At 39.3% G+C, this 24,029-nt stretch overlaps 1 protein-coding gene and 1 pseudogene across 1 annotated transcript; one reads left to right on the forward strand and one right to left on the reverse strand.

Annotated features, from left to right (window-relative positions):
• Positions 1-7,066: 7,066 nt before the first annotated feature.
• LOC135229903 (olfactory receptor 4C11-like) lies at positions 7,067-13,593 on the forward strand (annotated as a pseudogene).
• Positions 10,111-16,255, reverse strand: LOC135229904 (olfactory receptor 4C6-like). Its single transcript, XM_064279108.1, has one exon. It carries the CDS (start codon positions 12,526-12,528, stop codon positions 11,620-11,622), a length of 909 nt encoding a protein of 302 aa, XP_064135178.1. The 5' UTR covers positions 12,529-16,255; the 3' UTR covers positions 10,111-11,619.
• Positions 16,256-24,029: the final 7,774 nt, after the last annotated feature.

Genomic DNA, 24,029 nt, shown 5'->3' on the forward strand with positions numbered 1-24,029 from the left:
TTAAATGGTACTGTTTTCTTGTTTTCCTTTCAGAATTCTCTTTGTTAGTGTAGAGGAACCCAACTGGTTTGTGTCTTGATCTTGTACCTTGCCACTTTGCTGCATCTTTCTTGTGGATAATATTTTGAGTTTTATAGTTTCTTAGAGTAAGGCTAGGCTTCTATGAAAGGGAAACCCAGTGATAGAGTGGGTTAACATATAGGAATTTTATTCATCTTGATATAATGGTCCCATGTAAATGGCCCAGGATGGAAGGGCAGTACCTCTTCTCTTTTTCATTACAAGACCCAGGTTACTTCCAAGCAGTTGCTTGGTCACCTCCTAGAACTTTTATGTTCATAGTGTGATCCGCCTGTTAGTATCACTGGCATCACCTACGAGTTTGTTAGAAATGCAGAATCCTAGGCCAACTGCAGACCTTGTTATTAGTCATTAGGTGGTATCGAGTTGGTTCCAACTCATAGAGACCTTGCGTACAACAGAGAGAAGCACTGTCTGGTCCTGTGTCATCCTCACAATTGTTGTTATGTTTAAGCCTATTGTTGCAGCCACTGTGTCAATTCATCTCGTTGAGGGTCTTCCTCTTTTTTGCTGACCCTCTACAAAGCATGACATCCTTCTCCTTGGATTGGTCCCTCCTGATAACATGTCCAAAGTAAGTGAGATGAAACCTTACCATCCTTACTTCTAAGGAGCATTATGGGTGTACTTCCTCCGAGACAGATTTGTTCTTTCTTCTGGCAGCCCTTGGTATATTCAACATTCTTTGTCAACACCATAATTCAAAGGCATCAACTCTTCTTCAATCTTCCTTATTCATTGTCCAGTTTTCACATGCATATGGGACTACTGAAAACACCATGGCTTGGGTCAGGTGCAACTTAGTCCTTAAAGTGAACATCTTTGCTTTTTTACACTTTAAAGATTTCTTTTGCAGGAGATTCATCCAATAAAATACGTCATTTGATTTCTTGACTGCTGTTTCCAGGAGTGTGGATTGTGGATCCAAGTAAAATGAAATCCTTGACAACTCCAATATTTTCTCCATTTATCATGATGTCGCTTATTGTTCCAATTGTGAGGATTTTTGTTTTTTTGACGTTGAGGTGTAATCCATACTGATTGCTGTGGTCTTTGATCTTCATCAGTTAGCGCTTCAAGTCCTCTTTGCTTTCAGCAAGCAAGGTTGTGTCATCTGCATATTGCAGGTTGTTAATGAGTCTTCCAATCCTGGTGCTGCATTTTTATTTATATACTCTGGCTTCTTGGATGATTTACTCATCATACAGATCGAATAAGTGTGGTGAATGGATACAATGCTGATTGCACAACTTTGTTGAAACCATGTAGATTCCCCTTGTTCTGTTCAAACGACTGCTTCTTGGTCTATGTACAGGTTCCTCAGGTGCAAAATAAATGTTTTGGAATTCCCATTCTTCACAATGTTATCCATAATTTATTACGATCCACACTTTCAAATGCCTTTGCAGAGTCAATAAAACACAGACCTAATGAATCATAATTTGACTTTTCACCCTAGTTGATTTATATGTACATTATAGTTTGAGAAGAATTGCCCTACAGCATTATCATCTATAGCTGTAACACCCCTCACCCCCGGTTTTAGGTATCAAGAAGGGGAAATAAGCTTGAGAAGTACAATGTCAACATTTGCTATTTCAGCCTGGAAGTTACACATATTTCTCCTGTTCACATCCAATTGACAAGAACTTGGTCACAGAGCTGCACCAAGCTGCAAAGGAAGCTATGGAAAGTGAGCTCTTTTGGGGAGATCATGAACCTAGGTATCACCTATTACTGAAGAGGAAGGAGAGAATGGATTCACAGAAGCAAGGACTCCCCATTATTGTCAAGTACAAGTACCAGTGATAAAATGAAAATCTCTATCTTTAGTGTTCACATTATAGTGGATAGTGCTATTTCATAAAGCCCAATAAGAAGTCCATGGTTTTTATACATTCTCAAGATTAGTAGAAATTGTGTAAATATTATTCAAACTAGTGATTGCCTTTTTTTTTTTTTATGAGAATATTTTAAATCCCCTACAATAAAAAAAAAAAAAAGTTCCTTGGAGTTGATTTTGACTCATAGAGGCCTTACAGGACAGAGTAGAACTGCCCCACAGGGTTTCCAAGGCTGTAAAGCTTTACAGAAACAGACTTCTACTTCTTTATCCTGTGGAGTGGCTGGTGGGTTTGAACTGCTGACCTTTGATAAGCAACCAAGTGCTTAACCACTGCACACCCGGGAATATTTTACAGCACCATAGCCTCCATTTTTCATTCTAACTCTCCTCCCCAACTGTGATGGTTAAGGTTGTGTGTCAACTTGGCCAGGCCATCATTCTCAGTGGTTTGATAGTTGCGGGATGTTGTGATCAGTTCCATGATGAGATTTGATGTTATGTGATCACCTCCATGATGGGATCTGCTGTGAGTGGTAAATCAGTGGAAGGGGAGTTTCCTTGGGCATGTGGCTTGCATTGAATGTAAGTGGATATTGTGACAGGGCATGTGGGCTTTTATTGGTTCTGGATCCTGCAGCTGGCTCCTGTTTATCAGATCTCGACAATATACAACAACAACAATTTCCAACCATATCTCCATTATTTACAGCCTACTTCTGCTAACTCTATTAATTCTTTTTTTCCCATTGTGACATATAAACCATTATTCCTGCCAACATTTTGCATGACACCAGCTATGCTCCTGCCTAAGAAACTTTGCACAGTTTGCTCCCTCTGTCTTAATTATTCTTCCCCCAAATATTTGCATGGCTTGTCCCTCACTTCCTTCAGTATCATATTCAAAATTGGTGTTTTTTTCTGTCCAAAAGATCAATGCTAAAAATAATCTTTAAATAAAATTTGTTTTAATTAATTGTTCTTGTGTTACTTGTTGTAAATTTAAATCCCTCTGTCATCTTCCTTCTTTTTTTTTTTTTACTGATTTATCAACTTCAAAATATTTTAGAAATTGTGGAAAATTTAATTCATAATTTTCATGTAAATTTCTGTTATATATTTTATTAATATTATTAGGATTAATAATAATTATTATAGTTAACAGTAATATGTTCCATAATAGGAAAGTAAGGGAAGTTAATAAACTTGTCTAAAGTCACATAAACATAAGCAATGGAGTCAGAGAATTCAATCGCATCACACCTACTTGAGATTTGCCTACCATTTGAAAAGATTGTACTTAAAGGAGAAAGCCTTTGGTAACTTTCCTTGGTAACTTTTAGTGGTCTACATATCAATGTGAGTTTGAAAGTGTGCTTGTTCCTTACAGCAGAGTGTGTGGGTGAAGTGGAGGCAGAGATGTGGCTACATGAACACTTGGTAACTGAAATTGGAGGTGTCCCTTAGGACAAATGAAGTAGAAAGGAGGGCTCTGAGGACAAAATCTGACTGTGGACAACCTTGTCTGGGATTAATTGGCCCTATGGTTTGCTGCTATATTTTTTCATGGTTTGCTGTGCTGTTGGGCTAGCTGTGCAAAGTAGCTCATTGAGCCAATCTCTCAGGGTTGAACCCAGTGCCGTTGAGTCGATGAGTGGGGAGAAATGCAGTCCTTGGCCTCTGGAGGCTGGAATGCAGTTCTGGGCATCTGTGAACTTTTATGAAACCCCTATAAATATCTGAAGGAAGAAGAAAAAGACGTACTTAATTCATGTGTTTTGTCAGGGAGTGTTTTGAGGGTAGTAGAACTGACATTAGAAAAATTTCTACCATAGAATAATGAGAATATTTTTTGTTTTAGAAAATTTTAAGTGCAGAAATAAGAAACCTAAAAAAATTTTCTCTTGCTAGCATTACAGACCCTTTCATAGAGTTTAATTCAGGCCTTCTAGGAAGAGTTAGTTATCTGTGGGGCATTTATTTTCTCTTCTGATAGCTCCTGCAACAGAAAGCCACAGTAGACCTATCTCAAGTACAATTTGCATGTTGCAATGCACTGTGCATAGTTAATCTTCAAAGTAAATTAGAATTGAAAAAGAGAAGACTATGAGTTCTCCGTTGAATGTTATTCCTTCACTTACAAGAAAAAAGGTAGGTTTTTCAAACCCCGCTGAAATATTTCCTTTCTCTTGCCTCCCATTTCAGTGCTGCTTCTGTATAATTTTCCAACACCACCCCATTTTTTTAGGACAGTTACCATCATCTAGTTATGTCTCCTAAGAAACTTGAAGTTCCAGGAACGTATTTCCCACAGTGATGGGAAGGTTCTGATGTTTCAGGGACCCTCAACTTTCACTGGGCTCTGCTTGGTGCATCCCTGCCTCTGAGGCCAATTCTGATGGAAAAAAGGGGGTGAAACAAACTATTCCCTGGCACCAAGACCAACCTGAAAGAATATCCTACCTTCAGACTATTTGCAAGGTTTAAGTTCAGGAAAAGCATGAGGATGCATAAGTGAATACAATATTGGGTGTCCAGGACCCACCGTCAACCCTGCTTAGAGCCTAAAACCACACCTACTTCTGGAGTTGGAGAAAAAGACAACATGAGGCATGGAGGAGGGAGAAGAAATCTCTTTAATAAAATCCTGGGATAGACTATTTAATCCCTAACATAGTTCTTTGCTCACCCTTGCTTGCCCTAGGGATTTCTCCCTTTTATCCCCATCCTGATCCTTCCTCCTTCTCTTAGCCACAATGACTTATTTTTTTCCCTTTTGATCTGACTCTTTTTTTTTTTCTTTACCCCCTCCTCAGTATTATTTTTCAAGTATGAACATAAAATGCTGATCTCTTTGTTTTACCCATTCTGGAATTTCCATGCATGAACACGCCAGCAGCTTCCTTCTTTACCTGTTTATGTTTCCTGGGCTTTGTGTTGGCTCTATTTGGATAGCTGGAGACTGATGTTTTGTACGGCAGTGTAGGGTGAAGTGTTAGAGAGAATGCTATGGAGACCAAAGACTGGTTTTGGTCTTGGATTTACTCTAACTGCTCTCTGCTAAACTCTGCCTCCCAGCTTAACACAAAGTGCACAAAGTAGAAAAAAGCTAACTTGCCTTACTTAACTCATGCGATATTATAAAATCAATGGACAAAAGATGTTGAAGCAAAAATGAGAGAAGAATATAATCAGGGACTACATGATTCAACAAATATTTAGTTTTGGGCTGTGGAAGGCCACTAGCAAGAGAGTCACTTGGGGAAATACAGATAGGCTTCTCTGAGGAGATGTTTTTTGAACTGGGTACTCTCTCCATAGGTAGAAATGAAAGTTTAGGTTGTAGCAGAGGTAGGGGTGTTCAGCTGACGTCGGATGTGAAAAAATCGGAATGAGATGGTCTGGGTATACTAATGAGAAACATTAAGTGTCAGACTTGACTGGAGCATGCATTGGCAGAAGTCCGGAGAAGAAAAGTAAAAAGCAAGATTCTGTTACAGAGCTGGAGGGCTTGAAAGCCATGATGAGCACCGCAGACAGAGATTATTAAAATCATAGTAACCATTTTATTTATGACTCATCACATTTTTTTGAATGCGAACTTCGTGTTTTTAAGGGATGACAATGGGGTAAAATGAGGGAGAGGGGATTGCTGAATTTATGTTCTCCTTCGCTGTTTAGAAATGTAGAACAGGCATCTCAGTAAAAGCTTGTGAGAATCCACTTAAAGAATTCCAGAACTATCCATTTTATTATATCCCAGTCTGTATTTTTGTTAAGCATGAGTTAATCATTCTCACAGTGAAAACCTACACGAGTATAGCAATACATACTGTTTTTATTTCATCTAATTGTGTGAGACTTTTTATTTAAATTTTAATGACTGCTCTACTGTGTGACAAGGTTCTTATGTTAAAATTGAGAGGAAAATTATTTTCTTGAGCGCCCTCAATGAAAGTAAGGATATTCAGGCTTAGGTACGAACCAACTTGACCAAGGTCAAGTGACATTTAAAGACATAGATGAGATTATAATCCACCTCTCTGGGCTCCCTACATGTTTTTTGCCTCCCACAGAGATGAGTTGAGAGTTAGCACTTTGGATCCTTCTTTAAGAAAGGAAGTGACAAGTCTGAAGCCACTGATGAATCATATTTGGGATAACTTCAGAGCCAGTCTCTATTTTGTTGAGGCTACAGTGAATCCAGATCCCTGGGCAGTGTACAGGGTCTGTGCTTGTCTAGTAACCTACAGGGTGGCAGTTTAAACCCACCCAGTGGCACCGTGGAAGAAAGTCCTGGTGAACTGTTTCTGTGAGGATTACAACCCAGAGAACCCTCGGGAGCAGTCCTACTCTGTAACACACGGAGTTGTCAGAAGTCTAAATTAACTCCATGGCAACGGATTTCATTTGGTGTTTTACAGTGAATCTACTTGAATCCTCTCCATTGACTTTCTAAGTGCAGGGACGGAAAGAAAGTCTTCAGTAGGTCTCCAGAATCTTGAAGAAGATAGGCACTTTGTTATAGAAAAGCTCAAAGTTCAAATGGACTAAATTCAGTTAAAAAAAAAAAAAAGATGGCTAAATTCCATTAAACAACTTGGAGTAGGTGCCTGATAAATCTTAATAGAAGGTGCTGCTATGTTTTTATGCCTCCAAATTTTCTACTTTGCCAATAGAGAATATCAGATATTTATAACTTGGCTTTTATGGCCTTCAGCTACGAAGGCGACTTACTTTTCCAACTTTTCTACCACAGCTTTTGAGTCTGACCAAACTAGAGGGTTCATACTGATCTGTTTTCTTAATATAGCATGTGCCTTACCACCACTAAATTTTTTATTTCATTTCTTGTCATCTAAATGCCCACATTCCTTTGCTTTTGATTCCAAACTGTTCACTACCAAGATCTTGTTTTATCTCTGCTTTCCTCTTATCATGGGTCCCTTGTAATGATGCTATTACATACTTTTGATTGATGTTTCTCTTTTTTATGTCTTAGAGATATTTAGAACTCTCAATCCTAGCTTCTGATCATCATAAGAAAACTATTGTCATCCACAGTGCTGATATGATTTCAGCCACTCAGCAAAGGAACTTAGTATTTTAATGCAATGGTATAGCTTTATTATGGATATATAAAAAATTTGAATTAATATTCTTGAAAAATGGAAAATCTCTCTTGTAAATCCAGTAGTGAAAATCATAATGAAAATAACCACTCTTATTATGGGTACTGAGTACTGGCATCTAATAATCTGATTAAGTCAAGTTATTTAATCTTCGCAGCAACCTTAAAGCATATATTATTTTATTATTTCTGTTTTACAGATGAAGAAAACAAAGCACAGAGATATCAAAGAACTTGTTAAATGTCACACCTCTGATGAACAGTGGGGTGAGGTTTGAAACTAGACAATGTGACTTCAGACTCTATGTATTGATCACTCTGCTAACATATCTCCTCTCAGTTCTAAGTCTGAAAGTTTACATCTAATAGAACTTGGTTTGGAACTTGGATCTTTCCAGTTAAAATTATAGCTCACTTTTTACATAATTTTGAATTCTTCACTTTTTTTTTCAATCTATCCTTGAGAAATTTGTGCTTTTCTCTCTGCATGTGGTTTCTTCTCTTCTAGTACATATTGCATAATGTCTTACTTTATTAATGATCTCCAAATAAAGTTTTTAGAAGAAGTATCCTGGGGAATTCAGAATAAAGAAGGTTATATATGAGTAAAAACAATACTGAGGTTGTTAGAATATTAGAAAGTATATGCAAGTCAAATTTATAGATAGAGAAGCTCAATATTCTATTTTAAAGCTAAGTTAAGGGAATAAGTTCAAGACAAAGATAAAGAGTAGTTTCCCTCCATCATGCCAACCAAAAGCATCGCTGTGGGTTGAATTGCACCCTCCCAAAACGTGTTGTAAATCCTAGCTTCTATGCCTGTGGTTATATTCCTATTTGGGGATGGGTTGTCTTTTTTATGTTAATGAGACAGAATTAGTGATAAAACAGATGAAACAAGAAAGCTGGGAAGGCAAGATAGGGGAGGAAAGATACTAAGCCACATGAAGATTACCCAGGAGCAGAAGCTCAAAGAGACGAGGACCTTCCTCTGAGCCAACAGAGACAGAAAGCACCCTGAATTCAAACTTCTAGCCCCCTGTTTGTTAAAGGCACCTATTTGTGGTAATTCTATCCTAGCAGCACTAGATAAGTAAGACAAACATCATCCAGACATTCATTATGTCATGAACATCAGAGAAGCTCACATCTTGACTACTAGAGGCATAGATGATAAATTGTCAAAACAGTTTAGTTGTAAAGCATATACCACTCAAGATCCTAAAGAGCCAGGGATAATAGACACAAAAATGAGTCAACAGAACTGAAAATATGTTCTTAAGAAGGAATTCTCCAACAATAAAATTATTGCTTAATTACATTGGAATGGTGTTTTTCAGATTTCAAAGCACATAGATAAGATGCATAATGCATCAAACATATAAAAAAAACCCCAGTGCCATCAAGTCTATTCCGACTCATCGCCACCCTATAGGACAGAGTAGAACTGCCCCATTGGGTTTCCAAGGAGAGCCTGGCGGATTTGAACTGCCGACCCTTTGGTTAGCAGCCGTAGCACTTAAGCACTACGCCACCAGGGTTTCCATCAAACACATAGTCATGTAAATGTCTGTGTGTAAATCTTTTTTTAAATTCTCATGATAACTCAGAATAAGGTAGAGCAGATATTGGTACTTCATTTTTCATATGAAGGCCAAGTTTCAAAGCAGTTAAGTCACTTGCCCAGGGAAAGAACAAGTTTTATAGTTCTCAGTCTTGGTAAAAAATCAAAGTTTGTAAAGGAGGCATATATATATATATATAATTTTTTTATTCAAAAAATACAAAAGTGCTGGGCCAATCAGACAGTTTCTAAATGAATCAACAGATAAATCTGGGAGAGGTCTGTGCATCTGTAGATTTACAAAGATTCCTGGGGAATTTTGGTGCACGCCAAAGGTAATTGGAGGTAACAGAACATGGAACAGAACCAATTAATTCAGAGTTTAGCCAAATGATTTTCCCAAAATGTCACTTTTTTTCTCTCTGCAGATTAAACCTTTGTCAAATTCATCCCACCTACAGCCACTTACATAGTGATGAATAACAGTGTGACCGAATTCATTCTGTTTGGGTTGACACAGGATGCTGAAAAGCAGAAAGCAATATTTGGAATCTTCTTGATTCTTTACCTTTTGACTCTGCTGGGGGATTTTCTCATTGTGGTGACTATTAAGACAAGTCATACCCTTGGGAGTCCCAAGTACTTTTTCCTATTCTACCCGTCCTTTGCTGATGTCTGCTTTTCTACAACTACGGCACCCAGGTTGATTGCGGATGCTCTATCCTAGAAGAAGACCATTTCCTACCGTGAGCGCATGACTCAGGTCTTTGCAGCCCATTTCTTTGGGTGTATGGAGATATTTGTGCTCATCCTCATGGCTTTTGATCACTATGTGGCCATTTGAAAGCTGCTGCAATATAAACAACCACCATGAGCAGGTGTCTGTGGTGTGCTGGTGATTCTGGCCTGGGTGGGATCTTGTATCCATTCTTCAATACAGATTTCCTTGGCTTTGATATTGTCCTTCTGTGGTCCCAATGTGATTGATAACTATTTGTGTGACTTGCAGCCCTTGTTGAAACTTGCCTGCATGGACACTATGTGATAAGTTTGCTGCTGTGTCCAATAGTGGGGCCATATGCATGATGAGTTTCACGCTCTTGCTTATATCCTATGTTGTCATTTGATACTCTCTGAGAAACCACAGTGCAGAAGGAAGGTGAAAAGCTCTTTCTACCTGCATCTCCCATTTTATTGTGGTAGTCATGTTTTTTGGTCCATGTATATTCATGTACACACACCCACCAGCTACATTTCCAGTGGACAAGATGGTGGCTGTGTTTTATACAATTGGGACACCCTTTCTCAACCCTCTGATATATATACTGAGGAATGCAGAAGTGAAAAATGCCATGAAAAAGTTATGGCGTAGCAAATTATGACTTCAGCTGATAAATATGGTGTATTTAATTTACACTTCCTTAACACATTAGTTTTTGTTACATGGACAGGAAAGGTGAAATACTCCTAACAGGAAACAGTCCTAACAGGAAGCAGTCAATGTATATCAACATGTTATTGGTCCATTATATACACATTTAATATTCTGAGAGGACTGCATTAGACTATGAGTACTTAAAGCTCATAACCATTGTAAACAACCTATAATGAGCCTTACTTGGATTCTATCAACACCTGACCATTTTCACTTGGTAATTTAACTTCTTGTAGACATTTTTCTCCAGAAAGAAATGTGCTGACTAATCACAGGATAATCGTGTGCATGTGTGTCCACCAAATTCCTTTTACAAATCTTTTTCTAGTACCATATGAATTTGGTCAACATGAGCCAATCTGTAGGAGACTGGAAAGTTGCAGAATTCAGATTGTCATTTTGCCAGTATGAGCATTTGATAGGATGCTCCTTGAAGATGATACATTGGACACCTGTAGCTGAGCCTGCCCTACTGGGCAATCCTGTGCTGATACCACTAAGTCTCTCTTTCTGCCTAGATTTTTCTGATCTCAGTCCCTGCAGCCACCAATGTGGAGGATCATATGCTAGTCTGTCAGAATAGCACTCTCTAGAAGTGCCCTTTCAGCATGCACGTACACATGTATGTGTAAATGCACACACACTCACAAATACAAACAAATTTTAAGGTACTTGACTGGAATTTTAAGGTACTATGACCTCTGGTTGACAGACAATTAAAAATTAAAGTAGGAGGTGATGTCAGCCAAATGGCAGAGTAGGTAACTCCAAACATGTCCTTCCACAGAAACATCAGAGAAACGAGTACCGACATGAGAGGCAGGCATACCTCTACTCCCATGGTGGGGCAGGGGAATTCTCTACATCCAAAGCTGTTCTCACAAACCACTCTTCCAGTTTATACTGACCAGGTTTCATATTCTTTACTTAGTTGTGAGGGTTCTTATCTTCATCATTCACTGCCTTCACTGTAGTAGCAGGTATGGTGTGATCTGGAACGCACTTTGTAATTTCACTTATCATGTGTAGCCAAAATTTCAATCTTAACACCTCGTTACATTAGAAATGTGAAATCATGATTCGTATCATTGCCGAAATTCAAAAGAACTGATTTCTCCTTAGGAAGGGCTTACACAGTACTCGAATTTGAGAAATAACTTGTGTGCACACATGTGAAAGGTACATTTTATGGACAAAAGTTTGTATAGTTAAACTTTACCTGTAAACAGGAAAAACTACAAAATGAATTATAGCTCTTAGATCTGATAATGGAGTTCCAGTAGTGAGGTAAAAGGACTGACCTGGGGAAGGCTAAAGGGGAAAGGGTAACCACCACAAGGATGAGATTAGGAGGAAGAAAAGAAACCTTGAAAATCAGTATCATAATTTCTATGTTGTAAATATCCTAAACAATAAATCAGACTTGTATTTCTAAAAGATCCCTCTGGATTCTTCTGGAACTTGGGCTGTTTTATTTCTCACACATCTTGGAAAGAATGACTTCTCTTTAGGAGAAACTCATAATGTTTTCAGCATGATGACAGTTACTTGCCATCTAAAGTCTCTCATTGCATCCAAAGTTTCTTCATGGTATTTTTCACCTCTGTGCTTCTCAGGATGTAGATCAAGGAATTTAACATGGGTGTGATGATAGACTCCGACATAGCCATTGCCTTGTCTATGGGATAAGTGGCCACAGGTGTTACGTACAAGAAAACAAATGGCACAAAGAACAAGACAATCACTGTGAGGTGGGAGCCACAGGTAGACAGGGCTTTGCGCCATCCTTCAGAGCTATAAGACTTCAAAGAGCAGAGGATGATCATGTAGGAGACAATGAGGATAAGAAAGATGGTCACGCACATCACCCCACTATTGAGGATGACCAAGAGGCCCAGGACGCAGGTGTCCATGCAGGCCAGTGTCAGCAACTGAAACAAGTCACACATAAAGTGATCAATGACATTGGGACCACAGAAAGGTTTTTGGTACATGAAGAGAAGCTGTATCATTGCATGCAAAAATCCTCCCACCCAGGCCCCTCCCAGCAGCAGGCAGCACATCCGAGAACTCATGATGGTCCTGTAGTGCAGGGGCTTACAGATGGCCACATAGTGGTCATAGGCCATCACAATGAGAAGGATGATTGACACTCCACCAAAGAAATGTTCTGCAAAGAGCTGGGTCATACAGCCTTTGAGGGAGATGGTAGTGCTCTCAGAGAGGGAATCCACAATCATCTTGGGGGCGACGACAGAAGAAAAGATGGCATCCATGAGGGACAAGGAAGTAAGGAAAAAATACATAGGTGACCTCAGACTCTGACTTGCAGTCATAGTTACCACAATGAGTAGGTTTCCCAACATGGTGACAACATACATGATTAGAAACACAGCAGAAAATATTTTCCTCAGCTCTGGGTTTTTCGTAAGACCCAAAAGAATGAATTCAGTCACATTGTTTTGGTTTCGCATTTACCAGGTACTGATATGAGCGCTGGCTGAGAGTCGGAAAATCTAAAAAAGCAACATAGTGTTTATAGTTAGTGACTATTTGGCGTCATTCATTTGGCTCAATGTGTGTTTGGAGAGGTAGAGGCAGTAACCAGGTAAACCAGAGAATTTTAGGACAAGGCAAGGAATTTCTGAGGGCAATGGGAAACCAAGGGAGAGTATAAAACAAAAGAGTATTATAATTTCTTAATTGTAAATAGCCTGAATTATAAATCAGGCTTACATTTTTAAAAGATACCTGTGGATTCTAGTGGAAGCTGGACAGCTTTATTTCTCACATATCTCTGACAGAATGAATCTCAGGGGAAATTCATAATGCTCTCAACATAGTGACAGTTACTTGCCAACCAAAGTCTAGACCAGATGCCATGGAGTAGATTCTGACTCATGGTGACCCCATGAATGTCAGAGTAGAACTGTGAGCAATAGGGTTTTCTATGGCTGATTTTTCAGAAATAGATTGCCAGGCCTTTCTTTCGAGGTATCTCTGGGTGGATTCAAACCTCTAACCTTTTGGTTTGCAGCCGAGGCCATAAACTGTATCACCTGGGACTTCACATTTCTCAAGGTTCTTAATAGATTACTAAAGATGAAGTGGGCACCAATACAATTAATGATATTTTATAGAACAAAAGGAAACGGCAGTGAACTCTGAACTGAATAGAGAATACTAGTATTAGCCCTTTCTCCAGGCTTGAGAGTGGATTTGATATCAGGGACTGGCTATTATTTCTCTGTCAGTCAGACTCAATGATGACAGCTATCAGCTTTAGTCGGTAAACATTTGTATTTCTAGACTTGCTTCAGCCATAATCAAGGATCAAACCATACCCCAAATTTCCAATTCAGCTCTGAATCACAACCCTCAGCTACTTTTGTGATATTTCTTTTCTCTTTCCACAATGGTTCACTGAAGAACATTTTCGAAAGACCGCTCAAATGAAGAAAGGGACAATCTTAGTTAACATTTTTCTTTTTCTTTGTCAGTCCACTTCCCTCTTATTCCCTAATTATTTAAGCAGACAACAAGTATTTTAAAAACTCAGAGGATGCTGCAAATTTGAACAATAAAAAGCATCAGATGTGGCTTGTTTCCTTAAATAAGGGCAGACCTAGTAAATTTAAAATAATGACAAAGAAATAAGTGATAACTGAAGAAATGAAAGAAAAGTAAATTATTGAAGTTTTAAAGCTAGACAAAGGCTATTCCCAGCAGGGGGACAGCATGTGCAAAGACCCAGAAGGAGGGATAAGAGACATGGTTCAGGGCAGAACAGAAAGCTAAGGTCTTAGAGTTATGTACATCAGGTTCTAATTTCGACTTCTGGAACGCTTTTTAGCTGTGTAATTAGCTAAAAGTCATTTATCCTTCCAGATTTGCATTTTTATTTAGAAATATTGAATTTGCATATTTATAAATGCATTTTAATAATATAAATTTATATAAACATTGCTGGCATCATGTATGCAAATGCACTGTACATTGAATTTTAATCAATGATTTATCATTGACAACATTCCAGGTCAGTATAAGGAGATTTATAATATTCCCAATTTTCTGCTGCTACAATGCTACAGTGAATGTCTTGTATTGATATATCTATGACTATATCAGGGAAACCCTGGTTGCATAGTGGTTCAGACCTGCAGCTGCTGAACAGTTTCCAGGTGCTCCTTGGAAACTCTATAGGGGCAGCTCTACTCTGTTTTACAGGGTTGCTATGAGTTTTGGCACAGTGGTTAAGAGCTAAGATGGTAAGTTGGAATCCACCAGATGCTCCTTGGAAACCCTGTGAGGCAGTTCTACCACGTCCTTTAGGGTCACTGTTAGTCAGAATCAACTAGACAGCAACTGGGCCAGGTTATAACAATATAGATACAGGTAAAGATATATAGCAATAGATTTAAGTATTTCTGTAAAGTGAGTTTCTGCAATAGAATTGTAAAATCACAGGATAGGAACATTTTACACTTGGATAACCAAACCAAACCCATTGCCGTCAAGTTGATTCCAACTCAGAACACTGCAGGACAGAGTAGAACTACTCCAAACGTTTTCCAAGGGGCGGCTGATGGATTTGAACTGCTAGCCTTTTGATTAGCAGCTGTTGCTCTTATCCACTGTGCCACCAGGGATCCACTTGGATAAAAAAAAAAGATATTGGTAAATTCTCCTTACAAAATGGTCATGCCTGACAATAAGGTATTAGACAGCTTTTATGTTTCTATCAGTTTTGTCTTTCTTGTTTATATCAATTCCTTTTCATTTGTATTATTTTTATTATTATAGAAGCATGCATTCTATATCAGAATATAATTCAGAAGAATTTTTAGTAAGTAAACATTTAAACTCCTTTCATAAAGGACAATTATTCTTTCTCTAAGTAGATTTGTCAATAATCGATGTACTCATCTCAAAATAATAACTGTAATAACAATAACATTTATTAAGCATAGTGACTTGTTCACTTCCTTGAGTCCACAGAGTTACTGCATAATATAGCCTGCTTTTGAATCCAGGAAGCTGGACTCTGGAGCTGATATTTCTTTCTGAATTCACCTGGGCTATATATAATACCTCCATCGAAATCTAAGTACCTAGATGGCTCTAGTGATTGCACTTGGACTGTCAGTTTTATATAGTCAGTGGACTTGTAGCTCTGAAGCTTCCTGAGTATCAAGCTAGGTTTTTCTCTTACCGTTAAAGTACTTTAAAGTAACCTCTTTAGTGCATATATTACCCCATGTTTTGCTTTGTTTTCATAAAAATTAATGGCAAATTTGTGGGTTTGTAACTAACTCCAGCAGAATTTTGTAGAATGGAAGTGGCAATAATGTTTTAATTTTTGGTATTGGAATCTACAATAATTTCTCAGTGTTTCCACAGAATGCTCCTAAATTACCTCTATCCTCACCGTCACCAAACCACCAGCATTACCAAGGCAGTCCCCACCACTACCACCACCTTCATCACTGTGGTCACCACTGTCGTCGCCAACACTGCAACTACTACTGCCATTACCACCAACACCAGTATCATCACCAACACTGCCACCACCACAATCATTACTACTGCCACCACTGCTATCTTTGTCATTGCCATCACCACTGTCACCACCACCACCGTCATTCCTAGAGGTAAACCTGCTTATAAGAAAATTTTGTAGTTGTTTTGTTTTACCTATAAAGAAATACAAAAATTCAGCTCATTCCTAAATTAAAACTGTCAATCTAAAATTTAAGCATTACCCTCTAAACATCACTAATTTTAGGAAAAAGAATACATTAATAAAGTTAACACTTAGAGCTTAGTTTTTAGAGTTGGTCAAAAGTGGAAAGTTGTAGAAATAAAGACTCTAATCATTTCAAGTCTAATCCAAGATCTTATCTCACCCAAGATTCGTTCGCATAAAGCAACTTCTCCAGAGAGTCCAAGAACCAGGTGAAATGATTCCAGCTTAGTTTTTCTTACTGTGGAAGTAAGCTGTCCAGGATATAAATGGAGAAAAGCCATCCAATCATTAAATACTGGTCAAATTTGTCGAACTACGATTTTTATTGCTTTTGAAGAGAGATTTAAAGCAGAAGTTGTAGGTATCTATGAATCTAATGAAGAAGTGTACATTCTGTTTTACCAAGGGATTTATTTATATTCTTTCCAATTAAAAAGGATTGCTGACGAGGGAGCCAAGCAGAGAATTTACTGAATCATTCAGGTCTCTTTTGAATCTCAGCAGATTGTATGTTAAGATCAAAGTAGAAACTGTTTTTGTTCAGTTTCTCAGAAGATACATCATGGATCCAATGCTCTCCTTTGGGATATAAGAGGGCAGAGGGCATGTTTGAACAGCTGTGACAAGGCACAGATTTATACCATTCAGTTGTAGCCCTCGAGGCTAGATCTCCACTGACAGAGGCTAATCCCCACCCCAGTGAATTCCCATTCACCCACCTTAATAATAGGGTGTTCTCAGAAGCAGAATGTCACTAAGACCAGGCCAACATGCAGAAACCTAGACCACAATGTTAACAATTCAGTCATTTGTTCATGCACTGTGATGTGTATCTCAATTACAGAATGGCCACAATTTTAAATAGTTAGAATATAGCAACAGGAAGGAACCTGAGTCAAATCCCATCTCTGGATTCGACCTCCCACACAGAAGTAATATCTGTTCCTGGAGGGCCACCATCAGGGTCAGAAAATTTGTACCCGGGCATAAAAATATATTTAATTTTTTCTAATTTATTAATAAATGGCATTTTCAATTAATATTGTTTTTCTATTTTTGGAATAATAGGTTACAATTTTCATTCCTTCTCCATCTTATAAAGTGATTTCATTTACATTAACTTTTTTATCTTCAACACCTTATAAGGTTATCAGAGTTAGGATGATTATTTCAATTTTCAGAATCTAATCCTCAAAGATTATCCATAGACTTATTTTTGCTGTAGAATCATTTTTTACAAATTGTCTGATATTACCCCATCAGACATGGGGTCTGAAGTTACCCCATGGTCACCAGAGCCGTTTAGATATGGGTTAGAATCAACTTCTCTTGGTGGGGAAGAATGGGGAGAGAGTAATATGAGTTTCTATATAGTAAATTCTTGAAAATTCTAACTCAGCTGTTATATTAATGACTATTCACATATGCATCCAATCCCTCTCTATCACACTGTTGTTGTTAGGTGCTGTTGATCCAGTTCCAACTCATAGTGAGCCTATATACAACAGAACGAAACACTGCCCGGTCCTGGATCATTCTCAAAATAGTTTCTTTATTTGTGCCTACTCTTGCAGCCACTGTGTCAGTTCAACTCCTTAAAGGTCTTTCTCTTTTTTGCTGACCCTCTGCTTTTCCAAGTATGATGTTCTTCTCCACGGACGGGTCCCTCCTGATAACACGTACTAAGTACATAGGACAAAGTCTCACCATCCTCACTTCTAAGGAGCATTCTGCCTGTACTTCTTCCAAGACAGATGTGTTTGTTCTTCTGGAAGCCCACGATGTATTTAATGTTCTTCACCAACACCATAATTTAAAGGCATCAATTCTTCTTCAGTCTTCTTTATTTGTTTTCAAGCCCCATGACACTAAAAAAAAAAAACCTTCTTTTATTTCCTTTATCACATTTGTCATTATCTGATTATATCTTTCATTTAGCTTTCATTTGCTTATTATTTATCTGCACCTAACTAGAATATAACCAGTAAGAAAACTTTGACCTTTCTGTACTTCTGATTTGTATAGTACATGAATCTCTGGGAGGTGCAAATGGCTAAGTGATACACAACTAGCAGAAAGGTTGACCATTTGAACCTGTCCAAGAGGCTCCTCACAAGACAGACCTGGTGATCTGCTTCCGAAAAGTCACAGCCTTGAAAACCCTATGGAACAGTTCTACTGTGCACATACAGGGTCAACATGAGTTGAAACCGATCTGACAACAACTAACAACAGCAGCAGCGGTACAGTATGTAGAACATGGAAGAATAGACATATGTTAAGAAAAAAAAAAGTAAATACACAAGTTGTTGTTGTTAGGTGCCGTCAAGTCGATTCCCTCATAGTGACGCTATGCAACAAAGTGAAACACTGCCTGGTCCTGCACCATTATCACAATCGTCGCTATGCTTGAGCCCATTGTTGTAGCCACTGTGTCCGTCCATCTCATTGAAGGTCTTCCTCCTTTTTGTTGACACTCTACTTTACCAAGCATGAAGTCCTTCCTCAGGGATTGGTCCCTCCTGATAACACGTCCAAAGTATGTAAGACAATGTCTCACTATCCTTGGCTATAAAGAGCATTCTCGCTGTACTTCTTCTAAGACAGATTTTTTCATTCTTTTGGCAGTCCATGGTATATTCAATATTCCTTACCAACACCGTAATTCAAAGTTGTCAGTTCTTCTTTGATCTTCAGCCTATTTGATCAAACAGTCCTTTTTCTTAAAAACATGATTAATATCTGAGTACATAATATGGGAAAAGTTACTGTGAAGAACCAGTATTTATTCTTCAAGGAAGCTATTCTCATACCATAATCCATTGCCATTGAGTGGATTCTGACTCATACCAGACAGAGGAAATACTCAGCCAACCCCTTTGTGTGACTTGAGTCTTAAAGTTTTCTATCGATCTGTGTCCCATATCATCTCAAATTTTATCATTCACTGTTTATTCTTTTGAATTGATTGCTATCCTAACAATCACACTTCTTTTCCAAATATAAGTAACATATTTACTTTGGTGGGAATAAAATTATTAATTTTTTTTTCCCTTTGGCAAAAGGAACTAAGTGAGGATGGGTTGCCTACAAAGATGAGAATCAAGGAAGAGCTTAATGTGAAGAAAATTTTCCAGATGATAGAGGAAGAAACAAAGACAATTTTTATAATGTGGCCCAGGGTCATCCCTGCATTTCTGTTATTTCACAATCATGTAAAGGATCAAAATAGCATTGTGGAAAGAGTCCAAACACTATCCAAAAGACTTGGAAATCCGGTTAACCTCAAATGACCTCATTTTACTTACAAGTCAGATGAAGTTAAACTGCCTAGGTAGAGCAAATGATTAAGTGTTTAGCTGAAAGACCGGTGGTCTGAGTCCACTCAGAAGAGCTCAGAAGAAAGTCCTTGGGATCTACTTCTGAAACGTCGCAGACATTGAAAGCTTTATGGAGCACAGTTCTACTCTGACACACGTGGGGCCGGAACAGACTTGACATCGATTGTTTTTGTTTTTAAGACAGGGTTAGTAATTATATCATAACGTTGTAAGAATTACTAGCTAATGTTTGTAAAATATCTTCTGAAGTGTCTGTTCAATAAAATTGAGTTCATTCTCTCATTTAAATGACCCCAAAATGGCATTTCTTAGTTAAATATGAAGTTTAACCCATACTTTCATGTAAGACAGGCATATACTTTTATCTTTCTTCTTTTTTTTTTTTCTCCTCCCCTTTGGAATAATTTCTTTATAAAGCACAAGAAGTTATCTGACGGCAATTGTTACCCATGAGTGGTTCCGCAACAGAAATAGAAAGGAAAAGGTGGTACCTTAAAAGCATTCGCAAGCTATCAAGATTTTCTCCCTGAGGCTCTCAAATTGACTTACATTTTCTCCTAGAGTCTTGTCCTTCCCGGATTTGCTGTTGCCAGTTTATTTTTCTTGTGTCTCGTTCATAATTGTTTTAGCACCTCTTTACTGAGCTCTTGGTGATTTTCACTAGGATTCCCATTTTTTTAGCTTTGATATTGTTCTTTAGATGTTCTTTTAACTCTCTTTTATGCCCTGGATTAAATGTGACATATCGTTGATGCTTCTCCAGTACTGACCCTTGACTTGCCCTTGTCTGTATTCCAAGTTCTTAGGCAGGATATGTCATCAGAAGGTTAAAAGAGGCCCCTGACCTTCGAAGGTCAGGGAAGCAGGGGCAGGGTTTTGGGGTCCATGATTTCAGGGGACATCTAAGTCAATTGGCATAATAAAATCTATTAAGAAAACATCCTGGATCCCGCTTTGAAGAGTGGCATCTGGGGTCTGAAACACTAGCAAGTGGCCATCTAAGATGCATCAATGAGTCTCAACCCACCTGGATCAAAGGAGAATGAAGAACACCAAGGACACAAGGCAATTACGAGCCCAAGAGACAGAAAGGGCCACTTGAACCAGAGACTATATCATCCTGAGACCAGAAGAACTAGATGGTGCCTGGCTACAACCGATGACTGCCCTGACAGGGAGCACAACAGAGAACCCCTGAGGGAGCAGGAGAACAGTGGGATACAGATCCTAAATGCTCATAAAAAGACTAGACTTAATAGTCTGACTGAGACTAGAAGGACCCTCGTGGTCATGGCCCCAAAACTTCTGTTGGTCCAGGACAGGGACCATTCCTGAAGCCAACTCGTCAGACATGGACTGGACTGGACAATGGGTTGGAGAGGGATGCTGATGAGAAGTGAGCTTCTCGGATCAGGTGGACACTTGAGACAATGTTGGCATCTCCTGCCTGGAGGCAAGATGGGAGGGTAGAGGGGGTTAGAAGCTGGCAAAATGGACGTGAAAAGAAAGAGTGGAAGGAGGGAGTGGGTTGTCTCATTGAGGGGAGAGTAATTGGGAATATGTAGTAAGGTGTATATAAGTTTTTACGTGAGAGACTGACTTGATTTGTAAACTTTCACTTAAAGCACAATAAAAAGTATATAAAAAAAGAGGCCCCTGACCTTTTAATCTTATTTCTGCTACAACTTCTAATTATCAGTAACAATTGGGACTTTTGTCATTTTTAGTAGTTCAATTGTTATTGTTGTTGTTATTAGGTGCTGTTGAGTCGGTTCCAACTCATAGCAACCCTATGCACAACAGAACACTACTCAGTCCTGCACCAACCTCACAGTTGTTGTTATGCTTGAGCCGATTGTCACAGCCACTGTGTCAACGCATCTCTTTCAGGATCTTCCTCATTTTTTCTGACCCTCTACTTTACCAAGCATGACGTCCTTCTCTGGGGACTGATTCCTCCTTATAACATGTCCAAAGTATGTGAGACGTAATCTTGCCCTCCTTGCTTCTAAGGAGCATTCTGGTTATACTTCTTCCAAGACAGATTTGTTCATTCTTTTGGCAGTCCATGGTATATTCAATATTCTTCACCAATACCACAATTCAAAGGCATCAATTCCTCATTCATTGTCCAGCTTTCGCATGTGTATGAGATGATTGGAAACACCGTGGCTTGGGTCAGGTGCACCTTAGTCCTCAAGGTGACATCTTTGCTTTTTAACACTTTAAAGAGACCTCTTACAGGCAATTTGCCCAGGGCAATGCGTGTTTTGATTTCTTGACTGCTGCTTCCAGTAGTTCAATTAGAAAACATAATATTCTTGGATATCTAAGTGAAGATTTGAACACATGGTTAGATGTATGTAAGTGTGGAGTTAGGGAGCATGGTCTGGAATGCAGGCATAAATTTTTGAGTATTCAGCATTTGAATAACTTTTAAGACTACAGGATTGGATGCATTTACTGAAGCAGTATGTACTGACAGAAGAAAAAAGTTAGGACCAATGACTGAGCCCTGGTGCACTCTATAACTTTGAATGGTGAAGTGAAAAAGGCAGAACTCACAAAGGAGAATGAGGAGTGACACATGAAGTAGAAGGAAAACCAAGAAACTGTGTGATATCAGAAACCAAGTGAATATATCAAGGAAGTAAAAGTGATCAGCTATTTCCAATATTGCTGATAGATCTAGCAAAATGATGGCTGAAAATTGACCATTGGATTTAGCAATGTGGAGGTCCTTGGCTCTATTGTTAAGAAATCTTTGTTAAGGTGGAGAAGTAGGGAAAGTTTTCCTGGAGTTGGTTTAAGACGGACTGAACAGAAAGGAATAAGAAACTGCAAGTAAGAAAACTAAGAAGAAGAAAAAATAAATGGGGATGTTGGAGGCAGGGCCAAGATGGCGGACTAAGTAGATGCTACCTCTGATCCCTCTTGCAACAAAGACTCAGAAAAACAAGTGAACTGATGACATACATAACAATCTACGAACCCTGAACAACAAACACAGATTTAGAGACGAAAAATGAACAAATATGGGGAAGCAGCAACTGTTTTTGGAGCCAGGAGCCAGCGTTCCAGTCAGGTAACCTTGGCGGCCGGTTTAGGTCAGGGTCCAGGGGAGCTGATGGCGCAAACAAGGGGCACAGCCCTACCCCCGCGAACTCACCCCGGGAGGGGGCCCAGCCGGTCCGCGCAGGCGGCGTGGCGATGCAGCCAGTGGGAGAAGTCCCTGGGAGGCAGTGACTGGTCTTGGAGCTGGGAGAGCAGCGTCCCAGCCGGGGAATTGTGCTGCCGGGCATTTGACTGGGTGCTGTCACGGCACAAGCACGGGGAGCTGCTCAACTCCCCTGAACTAACCCCGGGAGGGGGCCCAGCCAGTCCAAGGGGGCAACGCGGCGACGCGGCTGGAGGGACGAGAAGTCCCCGGGAGGCAGTGACTGATTTTGGAGTCGGGAGTGCAGCATCCCAGCAGGGGAACCTTAACGCTGGGCATTGGACTGGCAGCGGAGGATCTGACAGCGGCTTCAGTGGACCAGATCCCCGGTGGCAATCTCCACACAGCCAGCACACATAGGCGACATGCCCCTCGGGAATCTCAGATAAAATAGTCATTCCAAGCAAGACAAGCAACTCTGGCTATATTCCGAGGTGCTACGCTCCTATCTCTCTGATCCCACCCCCACCCTCCCCAGGCGGCATCATTAACATTGGAATTTCCTGAGCCAGAGGGAGAACGGCTCCGGCTCCGCGGCGGCTTTGGTTCCCCTCCCTTTTTTTTTTCTTTTGGTCTTTTCCTAATCCACTCGTCTGGTCTGAGAGAAGGAACCAGAAAAAACCCAGGGACCAAAAATCCATCCCTAATTGGACTAAAAACACAGAACCAGCTACAGCCAAGCATATATGATCCAAGTCTCAGACTTTCATCCTTACAGGGAACAAGGCGGCAGTTATAATCCAAAGGCAGTTCTGACAGGGATCTGACTGCAATTTTTTTAGCAGATTTTCTGGAAAAACTAGTTTCCCAGTGATGGCTCGGAGACAGCAGTCCATATCAAACCACATAAAGAAGCAGACCATGAAAGCTTCTACAACCCCTAAACAAAAGAATCAAAATCTTTCCCAAATGAAGATACAATCCTGGAATTATCAGATACAGAATATAAAAAACTAATTTACAGAATGCTTCAAGACATCAGGGATGATCTCAGAAACGAAATAAGGCAAACTGCAGAAAAAGCCAAGGAACACACTGATAAAACAGTTGAAGAACTCAAAAAGATTATTCAAGAACATAGTGGAAAAATTAATAAGTTGCAAGAATCCATAGAGAGACAGCATGTAGAAATCCAAAAGATGAACAATAAAATTACAGAATTAGACAAACGCAATAGGAAATTAGAGGAGCAGACTCGAGCAATTAGAATGCAGAGTGGGAAATCTGGAGGACCAGGGAATTCACACCAACATAGCCGAAAAAAATCAGATAAAAGAATTAAAAAAAATGAAGAAACCCTAAGAATCATGTGGGACTCTATCAAGAAGGATAACTTGCGTGTGATTGGAGTCCCAGAACAGGGAAGGAGGACAGAAAACACAGAGAAAATAGTTGAAGATCTCCTGACAGAAAACTTCATTGACATCATGAAAGACGAAAGGATATCTATCCAAAATGCTCATCGAACCCCATTTAAGATTGATCCAAAAAGAAAAACACCAAGACATATTATCACCAAACTTGCCAAAACCAAAGATAAACAGAAAATTTTAAAAGCAGCCAGGGAGAAAAGAAAGGTTTCCTTCAAGGGAGAATCAATAAGAATAAGTTCACACTACTCAAAAGAAACCATGCAGGCAAGAAGGGAATGGGACGACATATACAGAACAC

Source organism: Loxodonta africana, unplaced genomic scaffold (assembly GCF_030014295.1).
Source record: "Loxodonta africana isolate mLoxAfr1 unplaced genomic scaffold, mLoxAfr1.hap2 scaffold_611, whole genome shotgun sequence".
NCBI lineage: Eukaryota > Metazoa > Chordata > Mammalia > Proboscidea > Elephantidae > Loxodonta > Loxodonta africana.

Coding starts and splice junctions, on each gene's coding strand:
- LOC135229904 (XM_064279108.1), bottom strand. CDS start 12,528: ATGCGAAACCAAAACAATGTGACTGAATTCATTCTTTTGGGTCTTACG.